The sequence below is a fragment of the Tauraco erythrolophus genome, chromosome 1 (assembly GCF_009769465.1).
Source record: "Tauraco erythrolophus isolate bTauEry1 chromosome 1, bTauEry1.pri, whole genome shotgun sequence".
In the NCBI taxonomy this organism is placed as follows: Eukaryota; Metazoa; Chordata; class Aves; order Musophagiformes; family Musophagidae; genus Tauraco; species Tauraco erythrolophus.
The window spans coordinates 11,920,712-11,939,527 of NC_141465.1; the positions used below are offsets into that span (position 1 = coordinate 11,920,712).

Sequence of the window (18,816 nt, forward strand, 5' to 3'; positions counted from 1 at the left end):
TTAGGAAGAGGAAACACTTGGTCTGCCAGCAGTGAAAAGCAAAACTTAGAATCTTCTTAAAATTGGTTAATACCAGTGTCACTTACAATACTTCCGTGATAATAATTCAACATCCATCTTCCAGTATTTCTAAGATGCTTTTGCCTACTTACGCTGTCAGTTGAGCAACGTCCTATTTGGTAGTTCCTCTTGATAACAGTCTGTTTCTTGGATTTCACTGCTACGTCTTTCAAGAAGTAAGACAAATACCAGCTCGATTGTTTCAGTTCATTTTACAGTGCCCAAGCAGGAAAGTGCTCGAGCCATGTGGTAGTAGGCAGGAATTGTGTTGTGGGCTGCAAGATATGGTCTTGGTAAGGACTTGTGACCCTTGACTTTTCCTGACCCATCAAAGAAGAACTTCAGGGTGTGCCAGGAAACAAGCTCATCTGCTCTGCTAAAACATGAGGGTTTAGTAGCTCACTGATGATCAGTAATTAGAAATGCGTATTAGCTAATCTTACTCTTTGAAGATGTTTAAACAGCCTGTAGTGAGGCTGCATCTAACCAGTGCATGGTAGGTATGTGTGTCAATGGCAAAATAATTGGTACTCGTACTAATGTCTAACATTAATCACAGGTGTCATTTGCAACAAAAATAAATGACACAAGTTAAACAGTATAAAGTGCAGTTACCTTAGTGTCTGGGATAGATCTGTTATCTTGAAGTACCTGCACACATTGTCCCTGTCCACGCTTACTTTCCGTGGCAAGTAGCAATTTGTGCTCTATCAGCACCACCGTTCTGCAGTCTCAGGTGTTTCGTTGAGCTGTGAAATACAATATAGTGTTACGTTTTTGTCGGCTAGCCCTGTTTTGACATATCAGCAGGTAAATAAAAGCCCTTCAAAAAAATATTAGTCTGTTCAGTTGATCCTAGGAAAGATTTTCCTTGTGAAAAGTAATTCAAGATCACCATTACACAGATGCTGTTCTTTGTATGGATGTGCTGGGACTCATTTGCATGCTCTTAGGTACCAGCAGTCTTTCTGTACAATGGATCAGAAATTCAGCAGGTTGGAAGTTTGATAATGAAACTGAAGAGTTAGGTAATACAAACATAATTGTTTTCCTGACAGATCTCTTCAAGCACATCACAGCCTGGAGTCCCAGGAGCTGTAAAACAAACGGAGGAGTCTGCATTGTTTCAGTTTGCCGAGGTATAATGGCTGAAACATGGTGGGGGAGGATGGGAGGAAGCAAGGAACCAGTAAGAGTTGTCACTGAATGGCTAAGCACCCTGTCTTACAAGGGATTCTCATCAGTAGATGTTTATCATCATGACAGCGTTGTATTAAGAAAATTATGGGGGGAATAACCAGTGATTTGAAGAGATGTTGGCCAGTTCTACCAGCTGTAGCATACAAAAGATACTGGGCTTATGAACGTTAGCTGGCCTCCATACCAAAGAACCACTGCAGGTGTTTCTTTCCAAATGACCTTCGAATTTACATCTAGGGAAAAAACAAATAAAAGACGTTCTGAAATGATGCTGTGCACTGCCTATGGAAGAGCTGCAGCAGTGCAAAATGGCAACTGCCCTAGAGGCAGGAATCCTTTGAAAAATAACCTTGCAGGTCAAAGGAAGCTTATCACAACAGCTACAAGGGTATGCAACAGCATCGTTAGGTGGTGACTTACAAAGCCTGTAAGTTACCCGTAAGAGTGTAAGATACCCTCCTTCCTCCACGTTTTGAAGATTTGAAGTTCTTAAAGATTGCTTTTAAGAATTTCTTCTCCCATGTGTTCAATGTGCCTTTATGAATTGACTTTCCACACATACACTCTTCTTGCCCATTTGGGGGAGTCTGGTACTGCTTGCAGAATCAGTTATGCTAAAGGTATGTTCAGGGTGTGTCTGAGAAGACTGGGATTGGATCTGGTGCTGTTGTGGAGGAGCACAATGGGATTAAAAGATACCCTGTTTGTTATTCCATGTGCTTACGGAGGTTTGATTACATACAACACGCTTCTTTCTGTTAAATGTTAAGCTAATTGTGTACTGTGTGTTTTCAGCTTGATTAGGGTGGGCCTTGATGTGTTTCCTAGGAGATGCAATTGAGAAAAAACAATTCACTGATTCAGGTGCCATAAAACACCTGGCTACAAAACACCCCTGTAAAAGACACAATAGAGTTAATATCTCCAATCATGAAGATGTTTTCATATGTGCCACCTTTTTTTAAAGTTACAGGTTAATTTAGAAAGTTCTTCTGAGAAAACTAGTGAAATTGAGAAGGGTGAAGCCATGTGCTGAAGCTAACCTTTTAACCAAGTAAAAGATACAAGATAGGGAACGTCTCTTGTGAATTTTGTTGCAAAATATTACACGAGTGAATCTGCTCACTTAGTTTCAAAAGTCTTAGGCATCTTACATTTTAATTAAACATCAATTTTAGATACCTGCAGAGTTGCACAAGGTGTGATTTGCCTTTAGTACAACATTTTCAAATTGTCATGTAAAACCTAACTTCCATACTTTCAAAATTTCACAGAACCTGAAATCATTTCTTCTCCTAATTGAAAAAACAAAAAAGACAAACCTGAAAATTGTCAAACAGATGTGACAGTGCAACAGTGCATTGAGTTGCATACCACTATGCTGGGCCAGCTCACTTGGCACACTGAAGTGCATGTATGAATCATGAAATGTTAGGTAGAACTGGTGCTTAGAACGTTAATTAGAAACTGGAGAGGACAGTTTTAAAGTCAGGATGAATACCTTTTTCTTGTAAAAATATTAAAATGTGCATGCAGTCTGGAGGAGGCTGTGTTTTTTGGTAGTTTTTTCAGTGTCTGGAAATAAGGGACAGAGATCCGGAAAAGCGAAACAAAACAAAAAACTACAAAAAATCCTTGTTGGCCAAGGTTATTTCTCCTGTGTTATACTGTTGTTGTGAAACCTTGGTGGCAGTGACTAACATCATGTTTTATCTATAGCAATAGAGAGATGGCTTTTTTTTTTTAAGATTGCAGCCTTTAGATTGTTCCAGGGTAAAGTATTGCGCATGCTACAGAACCTCGTTAAGCTTTCTTCCCCCACTATTAAGCTGCTTGTGCTCTTTCAGATATAAGGGCTTTCATTTGCACAGGGTGTCTTTGTTGAGTTTGGCAAAAATCCCATTCCTTGCCGTGCCACTTCTCACTGGGTCCTGTCTATATGAACGCACTGCTGCATTTAGTAAGCTAAATTATGGTAAGCGATTTGTGGTAGGCTGCTGTCAGCAATGTACAGTGCTACAAAAGAAAAGAGGGAGGGAGGGAGGGAAAGTAGTTATTTAGCCAGCAGCCAAGTAGACCTGTGAAGAAATGCGAAGTGTGCTGTGGTCAGATGTGCCTGGAGACTTTTGGCAGCCATCCCAGCTCAGTTTTGGTTCTGGCTGGGTGTTCTTCGTATGCTCCCTTTCTCTTCGCCGCCTTTGCGACAGAGCGAGTAAGAGTGCCTCTTTGTGAAGACAGTGATCCCATTGAGTACATTTGCCATTTAAAACGGACACCTTTACCCCAGGAGTACAAGTCCCCGTCACTCAGAAACAGCTCATTATATGTAGATGTAGCATGAGATTCTTTCTTCTTCCCAGCCTGTGTTAGCCTTTCATCTGTTTGTCTGTCCTAAGTGTTATAGTCTTCAATTAAGGCTGCTGAGGTTGTGGCCAATGAGGTCTGCCCAGTGACTTGCCACACAGATAATGAAAATCTCGGGAGTAAGACTTGGTTGGGTCCTGCCCGTGTGTGCCTTGGAGGTCTTGGAAGATGATGTGACTTCTTCATGAGTTTTTTGAAATTTAGAGTTGTGCTAAGTTTACATGATGGAGTTTTGGTAGCACAGTAGGGGCTGTGAAAATGGCCCCTGAAAGTAGCTGTGAAAAGCTTCCCTGGCTCCAAAACCAGTCGGACCAGCTTCTGGCCTGGTCAGACCCCTCATTCCCTCAGGCCAGGAGACGGCCACAGTGGGCGCAGCTCAGAGAGCTCCTCAGCGCCCTGCTCCCAGGGCACCCGCTGGGCAGAGCTCCTCCTGCCGGGACTGACGGTGTTCATCAGGCCTGGCACGGCTGCAGCGGAGAGAGGACTGAGACTTGAGAGAAACGGCCACGCAGACACCAGGTCAGGGAAGATGGAGCGGGAGGAGGTGTGCCAGAGCTGGGATTGCCCTGCGGCCCATGGCGAGAGGGCAGCAGCCCCCTGCAGCCATGAAGATTAACAGTGGAGCAGAGATCCACCTGCAGCCTGCGGAGAACCCCACGCTGGAGCAGAGATGTCTGTGCCTGAGGGAGGTTGTAGAAAATGGTCTCAGTTTGCTTCTGGAGAGTGACAACAAAGACGGAGAGGCATCTGCAGCCCATGGAGAACCCCACGCTGGAGCAGGTGGCAGCGCCTTGAGAAGCCATGACTCTGTGGAGAAGAAGCCCGCACTGGGTAAGGATTGCATCCTGCGGGAAGGACTCCTGTTGGAGAAGTCTGTGCACTGTGCCATGAGGAGAGGATCCACTGCAGCAGAGGAAAAGAGAGTGAGGAGTCCTCCTTTAAAAAAAGGAGCGGCAGAAACAAAATGTGATGAACTAACCTGCAAGGCTGCCATTCCCCATCCCCCTGTGCTGCTGGAGGAGGAGGTAGAGCCGGGAAGAAGGGAAGGGTGAGGGAGAAGGTATTTTTGAGATCTGGCTTTGTTTCTAATTATCCTCTCTGAATGAACCGTTAACAAATTAAATTGATTTGTCCCCAAGCTGAGCCCATTTTGCCCAGGGCCATGGCTAGTGGGACATCCCTGCCTGTTCTTATCTTGACCCTCAGGCCTTTTGTTACATTTTTCTCTCTCCACGCCACCGAGGGGGAGGAGTGCGTGAGCGGCTGCGTGGTGTCTGAGCTGCCACCTGGGCTCAACCACGACAGGAGTGTTGCCAAGTTTTGCTCTTGTCTTTCTCATTCAGCTCTGACCTTGGAAATACTTGGCCCTACTTTTGTCCTTCTCGTTTGCACCTTTATGGAAAGCCATTATATAGGCCAGTGGTTTCTGAGCAGTGGGCTGTGTTCCTTAGCGTGGTGGCTGTTTGCAAGCTGTCTGCTCACATGGGCTGGTTGCTGTCATCCTCCTCGCCATGCGAAGGAAGCAGAGCAGATGGGACCCCTTGCTCTCTTGGTCTTGCTGGATGTGTGTTTAGCAAACGCGAACAGATGGTGACGACTGCTTCATAGAGAAGAAACACAAGTACCTCTTAGATTTACTTGGCTAAACTTTCATCCGTTATTAAAGAAAGAAAATGCTTCCTCGGGGTGGAACACATAAAATTGCTAGTTTACCCATCTTAAAAGCAAAATGAAGTCCAAAACCACAAACTCTTCGCTTTCAATGCTTCTGAAGTTTTTCTCTAGGTGATTTAATCAAAAAAACAGCGCATGAAGCGTGCAACAAGGTAGAATTTTGTTTGCTAGTCTAGTAGGTTACTATCATTTAAGAAAAATCTGTGCTGGAGGATGATTTTGTCCCTGCTGCATTCTTACATACTCATTGTGAGCGGACTTGCGGGCAACCCTTTCTGTTTATTTCTGTGCTGAACAGAAGGTTTGAATCCAAAACTTTTGATCAAAATACCTTGAAATTGGGAGTGTGAGAGCTAGTCAGTATCTTCTCTTCCAGCCTTCCCTTAGGTAAAGCTGTAGTCTTCCCAGGTAAAGCTGTTACATAAACCAGAGGATTATGTTTGCTGTTTGCCTATATACTGATATTAAATATTCGTGTTGAAGTGAAATACCTATTCTAGGAGAGAAATGAGAGTGGTACCATGACACATGCTTCTGATGCAAACTAGAATGTAATGTAGTAGCTAAAATGCTGACCTGCATTGTAATAAAAGATAATAACTTGATTCTAATGATCCCCGAGTTAAACCTCTATGCAAGAAGGGGCTATTTGTGTTGTCATACTGCAGGTTCTTATTATTCTAATTAAAACTGGAAGATGGTATTAAGACAGGGAATGAGATCTGTAATATCACTGAGAGCTGATTCATCAGCTGTCCTCTTACTTCTGATGTTTGGCCAGCAACTTCGGCGGAATGAGTTCTAAGTTTATGTCTCTTGCAGTTTGTTTTCTTGACTATGGAGAGAATTTTTTTTGCTGAAGTGAGATGCTGGCTTCCTCTCTTTCTGTTAGTACTACAAGGATCTCTCTTGCATTTTGTTAAGAGCACCCGTTCTATTGTCAGAACAAAATTCATTACTCTTTCCTCACATTGTGCATCAGGAGGCAAGATATGCTTGCATGTTCTGAGGTTGTAATTCAGTGTATGGGTGTTTTTCCTTTCCCTTTTCTGCTGTTCATATTGCGCTGAAGAAATCATTGAGCTGAGAATATATTATGCTAGAAAGATAAAAAGTTGAGGCCTTCTTCTTGCCAGTGCAGTGTACAAGATCACTTACTCCAGTGGGGTCTTGAGCATGTTCACTGAACTGTCTCAAAGCAAAACTAGGATTTTGAATTACTTCAGTTTAATATTAAAAATTGTTATTAATGCACACTGAAATATTCACCATATTTTAAATAGCTTGCAGTAAAACGGATGTTCTGGATTTGGGGTGGGGGCTGTAATGAGTCTCCTTGACAATTGAAAAGTAAACTCTTCAAATAATCTAGTTAAGAAGAAGGACATTAAATATAAAGAGAAAGGCTAAGCTGATAATTTTTGCATCTGAAGGATCTTGGTCATAGGCATGATTTTTGTGATGAGGCAGATACCATGGAAACACGGGTAGCCTTCCCCTAGTCTTACAGCTTTTCAGGGCTTCCAGGTCAAATACTACCATGTAATGCCGTGCCAGAAAGCTCAGATATGAGAAATAATGATTAAGTCTTGCATTGGTGTATTCTTAATGCTGCACTTGGAAGCAGATCAGAAAAAAATTGGCTGCAAAAGCAATTCCCTGAAGCGTGGTGGTAGTTACTTACTCAGTGCTGGTGCTGGCACACCATTGTCTATGTCGAAGGCTAGATCTGATCTCCAGACGTAAGGTCTTAATACTTTTTTCTAGCTAAAGAAGGTGAAACAAGCAGTGCCTGTGAGGACATATGGACCTCTTTTTTTATCTAAGCAAATGGGAAATACTGCCCAGGCTTTCTGGGAGAACTTTATTTAACCTTGACCACCACAGTTCATGTTTTTAAACAACAGGTACATCTTGTTCACTTAGTCACGTAAAACACACAGCATGATAGAATATTAGCTGTGGACAATACAAACGTAGAAAAGAATCCATGAGCCTAATCTATGGAAGAAATTCTGTATTTGCTTGTGTCTTGCTGACTTCTAAATGCCTGTTAAGTGTTTCTTGGATGGGATTACCTATCTGAAGTAGGGCTTTCTGCCAGAAAGATCTGAAAGTAACTGATGTAACTAACTCCTTAATTTTGTCATTCTTTTTCTCTCTTCCTTCCTGTCTTTCCTTTGTGCCACTGAAATATTTTCTCCTCTGATCATTTAAAACCTAGATCTCATCAAATACTTCCCAGTTGTCAAATCCTGAGCCAGTTAAGCACTGTGGGAAGTCGGCACTCTTCCAGTTGGCAGAGGTAAAGTTACACCCATCAGCATCACAGTGGGAAGATGTTTGTATCTTTTTCCCAAAAAAGTATGAATTGAATTGCGTAAGATTTGCACTAGTATCAAATTTAGTATTTCCAGAAGCATAAATTAGTAAATAATGAAATAGCAAGAGAATTAGGCGGAGACAATGGCCCCAGGGACCTAGCTTTTCTTCATATAACGTGTGTAGTTTCTTGGAGACGGCACAGAAAAAGCTACGCTTCTGTTTAGGAAAATTAATCTTATAACTGTAATAAAAACAATGCTTAGGACAATAGCAAAGAAAAGACAACAGCATTGTTCTTAAACGAGGAGCTGGATAGCAGGATTCAAAAAGTAAAGCTTTGGTAATAAGGACTGGAAGATGCCTTACTGACTCGGGGACCAAGAATAAGAGGAGAAAAGTAGACTTTGAGATCATCAGGAATCTCTATGAAGAGTTGAAAGTTGAAACAATGTATGGAGCTCTGAAATCGACAGCTCTCAGCAGTCATCAAGAATACTAGGTCAGGTTTCCCAACAGTCCTAGAAATTCTCTGAGTCTTAAATATAACCTTGTAGAGATCTCTTCTTTGATATGGATGAATCACTCAAAAAACCTTTGAGGCTTGGTGTGCAAATAATATTTTTCTTGATGATTGAGAGATAGGATACATGCTGTGTTCCAGGTAAATAAGGAAGGATGCTAGCACCTTACCTGTACACTTTGCTTGTTGGTGGTTTGGTTTTGTGTTTTTTTTTCAAAATTACGTCCTATTTTAGTGAGGAAAATGGCTTTGTGGATCCCATCTATTGGCATCCAGGCATGTATTCTTGCTGGCGAGGTTAATCTCTCTCAGAAAAAAAGACAGATATTAGAAGCATCATATTTCATGCTTTGTTCCGTGGATAGTAATGCTACTGTCTGACTTTATAGGAACTTATATGAGTGGAAGAAAACCTGCCTTACCCTACAGGCAGTTCCTGGCTGTAGTAGAGTTTGTGTGTGTGTGCTACATTCTTAGCAGTACTTATGCAAGGATAGTTACAGTGGTCCACAAGGACATTTGAGTATTGCAGAAAGGCTGATAATATTTAGTCAGGGACACCAGAAGTTTCTGAGGTGTCCTCTTACAGGACAGCAGCAGGCTTTGAGTAGTGCTCTTCTGGAGTAAGGCTGTTGCTGTGCACAGATGGACTTTTGGAAGTCAGCATTAAAAGCTGTGATGTGGCTGTGAAGCTTGTGAAGCCCTAATTTGGGGGAAGGACAGGTGTTTGTCCATAGGAGTGCAGAGTTCGTGCTGCAGTTGGCAGAAAAAGTGAAGCTAAGTCTGCCAGTGTGACGTTTGCATGTTGGACAGGTTCTCATGATCGCGCTCTCAGTGATTGCTCAGATGGATTCCTACAAGCCTAATTTAATGTACAAAATGAATGTTACAGACTATGATTCAAACTGAGAAAAGCATGGCAGATGTGCTAAGCACATCCTTCTTTTCTCTAGCTTTTGTAGGACATTAGTGCTGTTGATTTTATTTTTTTTTTACCAGTTTTGGAGATCTCTGTAATGTTGGGTTGTAATTGGATAAATAAAATGTGAGAGATTCAGCTTAAGTTTTCAGATGGCAGTTCAGAACCTGTTTTGGAGCATCCCAAATAAACTGTGTTCATTATCACCTCAACAGTGTCTTAGGTTTGCAAGTTCTTTTGGCAGATGGCTGTGCCGTGCCACTGTAACTCCACACCGCAGATGCTGCGCACTGGAGGGGGCTGGACTGCTGTCTCCGTGCTGCTGGCATGGCAGGGGGGTCTGGTGCGTGGGAGCCTGTCTGCTTCAGCACGCCATGCTGCTCTGCTCATCCCTCATCTCTCTGCTACATGGTTTATCCAATTTTATCATCTTTTTTTTTTTCCCCTTTTTCCCTGTGCCTTCTTTCTGATATTTCGCAGATGGTGATAAAATGCAGAACTGGGTTAAATTATTTTCTAAAAAATTCTTGAGAATTTCTAAGTTTCTAAAAACGGTTGGAGCAGCCGCTCTGCATTCCGAAGCCTGGGAGGCTGCTGCGGATGAGCTTGGCTGCATCTCTTGCTGTGCCTAAACGCATGCTTTGTCTTTAGCCTCCACGAGAGTGGAGGGCAGCAGCAACGAGGGTGCACGTCCCCTCCCCAAGGCAGGGAGGTCACTTCTGCCGTGGAGAGCCAACGGCACTAACAGGGCACCATTTGGAGACTTGAGCTGTAATGGTTGGCACTTGGGAGATGCTGTGAAGAGCTGCAGCTTCCAGGAGATACAGAGATAGCATTGCTAACCCTTTTTGTTTATTTCCTTTATGGCAATGATGGGTTGATTTCTGCAAACTCGGCTTTGTGGGCTGTGGTGGTTGAAAGCGATGAAAACTGAGTTTGAGGAGATAGGGGGAGCTAAAAGGTTGCAAATGCTTTAGTTCTCCAGTCCCTAGAACTCCACTTCTTTCTAAGGAAGCAAGTATAAGAAACCTGCGAGCTTGAACAGAGATTATGGGATGCGTCCTTAGAAATAGAACATTTTCTTCTTCATGCTGATGGCTGATCCAGACACCAGTGCTTTTAATTTGTTTAGAAAAAGTTCATTTCTTTCCACCTAGGTCAAAACTGATACAAAACACTCTAAAATATTGAAGAGGATCATGGCCTGATATAAGAAAAAGATTCTGGAGAATGTTCAGCTACCCGCTTGCCAGACAGCCTCCCATACTCTGAGGAGTAGTAAAGGCTACCAAAGGCTTGAGGGCTCCCACTTCGCTTTGGTTTCACAGCATCTCTTTCATATGAGTCCTATAGGACACCAGCAGGCAGTGCCATAGCCTGACAGGAATAACCTTCTTAAGCTATGACAATGAAATGGTTTTGCAATCAAATGTCCCAACAGCCTTCAAAAATGCCACCAGCTGGATGGCGTGCTGGTGTAGGTTGGTGCTTAGTCACCGGAGTCTGGTCATGTGTGAGACAGCTTGTGCTTCAGTTCATCCGACTCTTCAAAGGGAGTCCTGACAAGAAGATCCCCAAATCTGCAAATACCTTTTAGTGTCCAGTGGTATTATCCACCAGAGCAATGGTGGAGCAGGGTTTTATTCATAACAGTGTGCACAGGTCTGTGCTTCTTTTTCAACATATAATTTTATGAATGAATTTTGGGAAGAGGGAGGAAACAATCCGTTCAAAAGCTGTGTGATAAACATAAAAGAATCGTGCTGGTAAAAGAATGTTTTTCTTTTTCCTCCCCCTCTGTTTTTTCTTTAGATTTCTTCAAGTACATCCCATTCAGGACCTTCTGATTTAACAAAACAGTGTGGAACATCAGCATTATTTCAGCTGGCAGAGGTAATATTAAAATACTGGTGACTAATTATACCGCAGGTGCAGTGGGGCGGAGAAGTTAATGATGTTGACTGCCGAAGTCTGGAAGGCAGAGCAGTGCTACAGTTATAATTACACTGTTGCTTATAGAAGCATGAATTATCACAGTTTATGTGCCACAAGTCAAGATTTCCTCACACTAGCCATCAGCTTAGAGGTTTCTAAGAGTCTGTGCTGCTGCTGGGAGGTACCAGACCCTGATGGCAAAGGGACTTTCCAATCACCATTGAAATTGTTTCAATTCCTTGTTTTAAGGTTTGGGGTTTTGACTGTTGGGTTTGGCTGGAAGGGCACGAGGAGATGAGAGAGAGAGATGGTTTAGTCTGTCACTCAGATTAGGGCATTGCCATTACAAATACCTGTTAATGGTCATTAGTTGCTGCCGTTTACTTTTGCATTTGGTGCCTACTGCTTTTTGAAGTGAGGAGTAAACAAGTCAATAACTTCTGTTGAATCTCTTCTATGATACTTTCAGCAGATCTTCCTTCTGGGAACAGTTAAAACCCATGGCCTCTTATTGAAATGTTGTATTTCTCTAGTTTCTAAGCTTTTTTCTTTTTAAACTTCCCCAATCTTAAAAGACTGTGAATTGCAAGTTTTATTTAGAGCTCACAAAACAGAAACTGCTTTTTTTGTAGCCACATCCGTAGCTCTCTGTACTACTGGCTACTGCAGAAGAAGCAAAGGTATAAAGGCAAAAAAAATCCGTTGGCGAGGGCTGTGTTTAATTGACAAAACATTATTACTGTCCAGTGAGTTGCATTTTAAAGATTGATCTTTAGCTTTTGAAAATCACAGGCTATGTTTACATTGCAGTGCAGTAAAAAAGTCACAGAAGTACCTTGGTACCAAGAACCCACCTCTGCATAGTTGTGAGGTGATTCTCTGCATAATTTAACCTGCTTCCTAGTAGACACTGTGCTGCCTAAGCTTCAGTGTTTCCAGTGCTCGATGTAGCTTGACCTGAGCCAGATCAGGAGTTTCTACTTTGTGCAGCACAAATTTTGGAAACTTCGTGCAAAGCATTCTGTCATTGGTGTTGTACTTATATTGGTGTAAGAGACATTTTTAATTTGTAAGGAAGAAATGCCTTGCCAGTTTGAGAAATCTGAAACTGACCTAAAGAGAACCCAGAGACCTGGAGGTTACATGCGTACTAACCACATGGCCCATGGGCTGAGCTGCAAGATAGGGAAACTCCTGATGTCTGGTTGAAAGTAAGTCTCTTCCATCTGGTTTTGCTCCAGATGTCTGTTTGGATGACATTTGTTTTTAAAACAAAATAGCACTGGGAATTCAGCCAGGGGGCTTTGAGAGGGAAAGTAAGAAGAAGAAAACATGTCTTTCCGAAGGGCAGCTGCTTGGTGCTACCCTCTGTAGCAGTGTGAGGGTAGCTTATAGGTGATCCGAAACAGAGAGGATTGCCCAGGTCAGTGCTGCAGGGACATGGCAGTTTGAGGACTTCGTTACAGCTCTTTTTTTGAATATTGCTGCCCCTCAGACAGTATGAGGGTTTTAGTTTCCATTAATGTTATCTCCAGGAGGAGATAACCATGGCAACCACTGCTGCTTTGCAGTTCTTTGCAAAATAAGTCTGTGACATGAGAAGAAAGATTTGGAAGGCTTTTTACTACTTTCCAAATTATTTTGCACATTTGAGTAAAAGAAAATAATCTCGATTACTGAGTTTTGATTAACTTCCTCCCCACCCCCCTTCAGGGCCATTTGGAAAATGGAGGAAAGAATTGTATATGGGGACATTTGGGAGTTGAAGGGGGTATGGATGTGAGATTTCAAGTAACTTGTCTGTGGCAATAGTGAGAGATACTGTATTGTTCTGTTGCGTTTAGGGTATTCTGAAAATCAATCTAGCAGTGGGTTTCCAGGTTATATAAAAGGCACTAAAAGGATCACGGAAACACCATTGAGATCAGTTGGAGTCCTTCTATTAGAGCAGTAGAACCTGCCAGCCTTATTCTAGCACTTAGCCACCATGACATCGCATCAGTTTCAGTAGGGCTTCAGTGTATTTTTCAGTATCGTCCTTCAGTGTAGTTTGCTTTCCTGAACTAAGATGCCAGAGAGGTTCCTTGTGTAATGCTCCTGTTAATATAGGTAAGTAATGTTAACAGGTGATGATGTTTGTTTCATGGGACTATTTTTTTAACCCCTTTTAGATGTGCCTTGCTTCAGAAGGAGTAAAATTGAAAGAACCTGGGAAAACAAAAGTGGAAGCACTAGAAGATGTGGGAGGAGAAGTTCCAGAGGAAATGGAAGTAGAACTGGAGAGAACAAGAATAAGAGACTCCTGTAAAGGAAAAATAGAACAATCAGAGATAGAAAAAATGCAAAACTGGGATGAGACAAAAGCTGAGGAATCAGAAACTGCAAAATGCAGAGATTTTGCTAGTCTTGCAATGGAGAGCAGTCCTTACGAGAGAAATGATAACACAAAGGATTACATGTGTTGTTCTCCAGAGCTTTCAATGGCTGACATGAATCTCCTCGGGCTAAAGCCAGAAAAGATAAAGAAGAAAAAGAAAAAAAATAAATTGGACCGTCACACAAATGAAAAATCCACCCCCAAGAAACCTTGTAAAAAGAGGCAGTCCTCTGAGTCGGACATTGAAAGTGTAATGTATACAATTGAAGCCGTTGCAAAGGGGGACTGGGGTGCTGAGAGACTCGCGGAAAATCCCCGCAAAAAAGCCCGCCCTGTCTCAAATGTGAAGGGAAGTGTGTTGGATACAAAATCACCAAAGAAAAAAGTGAAATCGAAAGAGAAGAAAACATCAAAGGAGAAACCCATGGAGACCACCAAAGAATCAAAGCCTCCCGATTTCCTTAGTATTGCAGCCAGCAAGGAAGTACCCTGTGAGGCTTCCGATAACATTAAAGTGGAACCACTGACCCCAACAGAGGAGGTGGTACCCCAGAGCTTACCCGGACAGGTCAAAACTGAGGACAATGACTGTGTTAAAAAGATAGAAACCTGTGGCTCCAGGAAATCGGAGAGATCTTGCAAAGGTGCTCTTTATAAAACTCTGGTGTCAGAGGGCATGCTCACATCTCTGCGTGCCAACGTGGACAGAGGTGGGTGGCTTTGAGTGTTTCATTTACAGCATGAAACGCAAAAGCTTGCCTGGAGTGAAAGGAAAAGCAAAACTCCATGTTTAAGCTGGAATTTGAGCAGTGTGTGACGGGAATGCTGTGGGGTTGCCTGGGATGCTGGGGGCAGGTGGCGGGGAAGGACTTCCTGGTCCATGGGAGGTCTTCTGGAGTCCTGCTGTCTGTGCTCTGACTGACCTCACCAGCTCTTAACCTCTCCCCGTTTGTCGTTCATGATCTGAGATTTAACTTTTTGACCGAAGGCTTTGTTGGTTGATTTGTCAGCTTGCTGATACATGTATGCAGGACTTGTGTTGTATGTAACCCTGAACAATTAGCTTGTTTCTATATAAGCAACTCTTGGGGCTGTGGTTGTGAGCATAGTTCTCAGTCCTACAAGGGGCAAACACGTTGTGCTTTAGCTTTGGTTGTTAGTTTTGCTGTAGGTGGTGAGTGAGGACCCTTTAACTGGTGGAAGGATAAGTTTGAGATAATTTCTGGAAGCTTTCAGTGAGATGGCTTGAAGTGTATTTTTCTGATTATAATAAATTTATATGTGTAATTAGAACAGTCAGAAAAGTAAAAGACGTTTGTAATTCAGGGAGGTTTATAACTGTAAATATATTCCTATCTTTCTCCTCCTTTATGCCTTGAAAGATCCTGATTTTAGAGGTGGTGTAAAAACGGGGGCAGAAGGGAGGAGGGAATAGTTGCCAATATCATCATTATCCAGTTTAAATTAAATGGATAAATGTTTTCTAACCTCTTCAAGAAGAAGGGGTTAGAAGGTCAAGCATCATTAGTTGCAGTACTGAATGGGTACGCAAGTTCCTTCTGAACCCACTTTGTTTTGGCACGTTTTTCTAAAGATGAGAAACAATTTTCTACCTTCATCCCAGGAAAAAGAAGCGCAGGAAAAGGCAACTCCTCAGATCATGAAGGATGCTGGAATGAAGAAAACTGGGCTTTTTCCCAAAGCGGAGCAAGTGGGAACAAAAAACTGAAAAAGCCTAAGCCAAAGGAAGAGTTTGTTTTTGGGTAAGTTGTGGCTTAACACTTCATAGTTTTAGTTAGATCAGCCCGGTAACTTAAGAGTGAGTTGTCCTCATTGCAGCTAGTGAACTGCATCCAGCACCCAAATAACCACAGTTGGACAGAAATCCTGAAAATTACAAACCCCGCTAGGCTGAGTCATGCTCTGGATACCTGTTGTTTATATACCGAAGTAATTCCTTTGAGATCTTTCCTGGTTTGCACTGCTGTAAACAGATTTGAATTACCTTATTTGCTCACTTCTAAAAAAATCACGCAATATTTACCTGCTCAAGAGGTGGCAAAGAGGGTTACTTATATTTTCAGAGTGTGGGTGTTCAGTCATCATAAACAGAATTAGACTAGAAATAAATGTTTACCTGCTTAGAGAGGTTGCTTACAGAGGAAGAGTAAACGATGTTCTAATATTGGCAAATAATTATGATAAATAGATCATTTTTCCGTTGTAGAGACAAGATATTTAAACTGTTCACGTACATCATGAAATTAAATATATCAGATGAATAATTAGTGATTACAAATGCATTAAAATTTAGCAAGGCTACACAGAATTACTTTTCTAGTATATAAATAACGATTTTTGTCAGGGTATTACAGATTTATTTAACTGCAGGCGTAGTTGTTAAATCTGCTTAGCCATTCAAACTTACTTGCAAATTCTTGAAGACTTCCAGTTATCTGAATTCAGAGGTTGAAAATGAATTAAAAAAGAGTAGATTTTCCACACTTCATGCTCAAAATTGTAATGTGTTTCTTTTGTGCAGGCTTGGGGTAGCCTTTTTTTATAACCTAGTCTATGTGAAATTTAGCTGCAGCTCACTTTACAGCAAAGATACAAAATTGATTAAAATCTCCAAGTCTTGTTTGCTTGGAATAGTAGAAAAAAAATTAATGCAACACTTCTTGTATTTTTAGCACCTTGTATACAAGTTCTGTAAATCTTTTTTTAAATTTAAGTTGAAAGATTGAAAACTTTTCACGCCTAATGGTGTGAAAACTGAATGCATCTCCTAGCCAAAAAAAAAAAAAATGAAGTTACAAATGGTTTATTCAAAGGAGCTAGGAAAATTGTGTAAATAATTAATTCATTCAACAAATGTTCTACCATCATTAGCTGATTGGATGGGGAAAATATGTGTTTGCCACTCTTGCTTCTTGATTCAGTTGCGTCATCACTGAATATTATTTAGTGAACTTCTAAAGGCAGAATGGGTAATTTGTGGAGCGTAAGTGCTGGAGAAGGTATCCGTTATCCCTGTTCATTGCACTACCTGATCTTCCGGCTACTTGAAGAGCTAGGTTTACCTCTACCTGCTCCTCCTGACTCTTTCTGCTCCCTTCAGCGTCATCCTTCAGCCTCATTTTGTGTTTGAGTGTAGCGGAGGGCCCTCACCTTTTTGGAATTATGTCTTTCTGCCAGTGTCCTGTTACCTTCTTCTCCATTAGTAGTTGCCCACACTTCCCTGCTGGTCGCTGTCAGGTGTGCTTTGTGCATGTGCAGCCCACTTCTTTGCCGAGCAGCGCTCTGGCTGCGTGTATCTCCCGTCAGGACTAGGCTGTACGGCGTGAAGACCTCACCTCAGCTACGTGTGTCCGACCAGGCTTGTGACATGCTCTGAAAATCCATGACAATGTGAAGGATTTGATTTTTGTTTTAGATAATTAATTGGTGACGTAGCGATAGCACTCTCTGCTGCTTCCATGTCACACAAGCTATGAATTACTAGCCAGGATGGCAGCTCGTTTGCTTCCAGCATAGGTCCTTCCTAATTAGAGCTGCAGCCTCTCGTATGCCCCTGGGGCAGGAGACGAGGGAGATGGCAACAGGCAGTGGGAGAGGAAATGGGGCAGAGGATGGAATTGCATGACAGCTGTCAGAACAGAAAATCGGTTTGATTTGTGGTTGTCAGGGAACATCCATGTGGAAGAGAAAGGTAGCAGTACCAAGCACCACTAATGTCAGATATCTTTGTGATTTGAAAACAAAACAAAACACGCATGCGCACACACCAAAAAAACTCAAAACAAACAAACTCCACCGTGCAGGCAGTCTGCCAAGAGCCAAGGCCGCATTTTAAGGTGGAAGATTGTTTACTTAAGGAAGTAACGATTACAGAGGTAACATGAAGTATCGTTCTGTGTACCAAAGCTTTCAGAATGCAATTTGTTTGAAGCGCTGCTTCAGAGAGCAGAGAGAAATGCCATGTTTCTGGTGACACTTACAAGTGTACAGTGTGTAAGGGCAATGCCTCCAACAGTCATGCCAACTTCTGTCGAGTTCAGCTTTTCCGTAGCAAACAACTAAAGATGAGTAGACAATGTCATTGTTCCCCTGTCACTGCCAGTGCTATTTATAATCTGCCTAGCTGTGTGCACTGCCTTTTATTAAAATACCATTCCTTCCTGTGCTCCTGCCTGGCTGCAAGGATTTGCTGGAACAGAGTGACTGTGTGTAGTCATTACAGCCAGAAATGCCATGCCGTACCATCCTGTTGGAGCAGTTTTCATCTGGCTGTCGGGAACAACAACACCATGTCTGTGGATTTCTTGAGTTGTAGGTAATCTAGTTACACTCGTTAAGGTTGGGCTGAAGTGTGAGGGTTGTTGAGTTTCCTGAAAGCATGAGCTGGTTGCATTTTTCGTCTTGCAACACATAAAATATGATGGGAGAAAATATAATCCCTGAAAACAAGTACAAAGCTAATTCCCACCCCAAAGCGTCAGGTTTTAGAATATCCCCAGAAGATTGGAGTTTGACATTTTTCTTCTGGTTTGAATTGTCGTTGTTTTCGCTGCAGTGTAAGGACTTGCATGTGAAGTCATTTTACTGGTTTGTTTATTTATTGGTTTTATTGTCTTTTTTTCGTTCCCGTGTTGTACAGGATATTTGTCTGTTCTGTATCTGTGCAGCAAACAGCTACGTGTCACCAGCATGATACTGATTTTTAAACTTTTTTTCCTGATTTTAATATATGCAACTAATGTAATCAGTTTGTGCTGAGCTACAAATACAGAAGCTGGCGTGTACGTTCTCTTCCCAAAGTTGGGTTAATTTATACTAGTTCATTCACAGTGTGTGTGCCTTATCTCTTTCCCCCTCTCTATATGTAAATGGATTTGTATATACACACACATGCTCCTGAACAAAATATTTTTTTTTCCTCCAGAAAGGGAGTTACATTTAATTTGATTGGTTTTGTTTCCCCTTTAGCTTAGCAAAGTTGGAAGAAGAATTTGAAAAGAAATTCAACAGCCTCCCTCAATTCAGTCCTATTACCTTTGACAGGAGAAATTCATCTGTTCCCAGGAAAAAGAGAAAAGTTGGAGGCGGCTCGTCTGAACAACCAAAATCCAACAAAGGTAAATTACCATGCGCAATACATTCTTAAGAAACAGCAATGCTATGACAAGCTCAGGAATTTATACTTTCTTTACTGTTGTGTGTGAAAAGTATGAAGTCAAAGAAAACATTTTTCTAGCACTGAAGTTACTCGGTTCTCGCCTGGATTCGTTTCCAGGCTGTACCCTTGACCCCTGATTTTCATGCTGAGTAGAACTGGTTAGAGTTTGTACGTGAAATACATACCTCATAGCAAGCAAATTTGCCTAAAACATGAATGTTTGTGAGGTCAGTGAATATGACGAGTTTTCCCAGGAGAAAATG

The 18,816-nt window shown here is 42.0% G+C and overlaps 1 protein-coding gene across 4 annotated transcripts in view; it reads left to right on the forward strand.

Moving 5' to 3' along the window:
- The window catches only part of BBX (BBX high mobility group box domain containing), a 147,656-nt gene that overhangs the window by 108,348 nt on the left and 20,492 nt on the right, over positions 1 to 18,816 (forward strand). Inside the window, exons 8-13 of one of the 4 annotated variants that reach the window (XM_086617254.1) lie at positions 1,119 to 1,199; positions 7,523 to 7,603; positions 10,875 to 10,955; positions 13,169 to 14,084; positions 14,999 to 15,137; positions 18,364 to 18,512. In XM_086617254.1, the coding sequence (XP_086473380.1) occupies positions 1,119 to 1,199; positions 7,523 to 7,603; positions 10,875 to 10,955; positions 13,169 to 14,084; positions 14,999 to 15,137; positions 18,364 to 18,512 (1,447 nt within the window). The remainder of the gene's footprint in view (positions 1 to 1,118; positions 1,200 to 7,522; positions 7,604 to 10,874; positions 10,956 to 13,168; positions 14,085 to 14,998; positions 15,138 to 18,363; positions 18,513 to 18,816) is intronic. The other 3 variants (XM_086617246.1, XM_086617237.1, XM_086617232.1) reach the window with 3 other exon arrangements.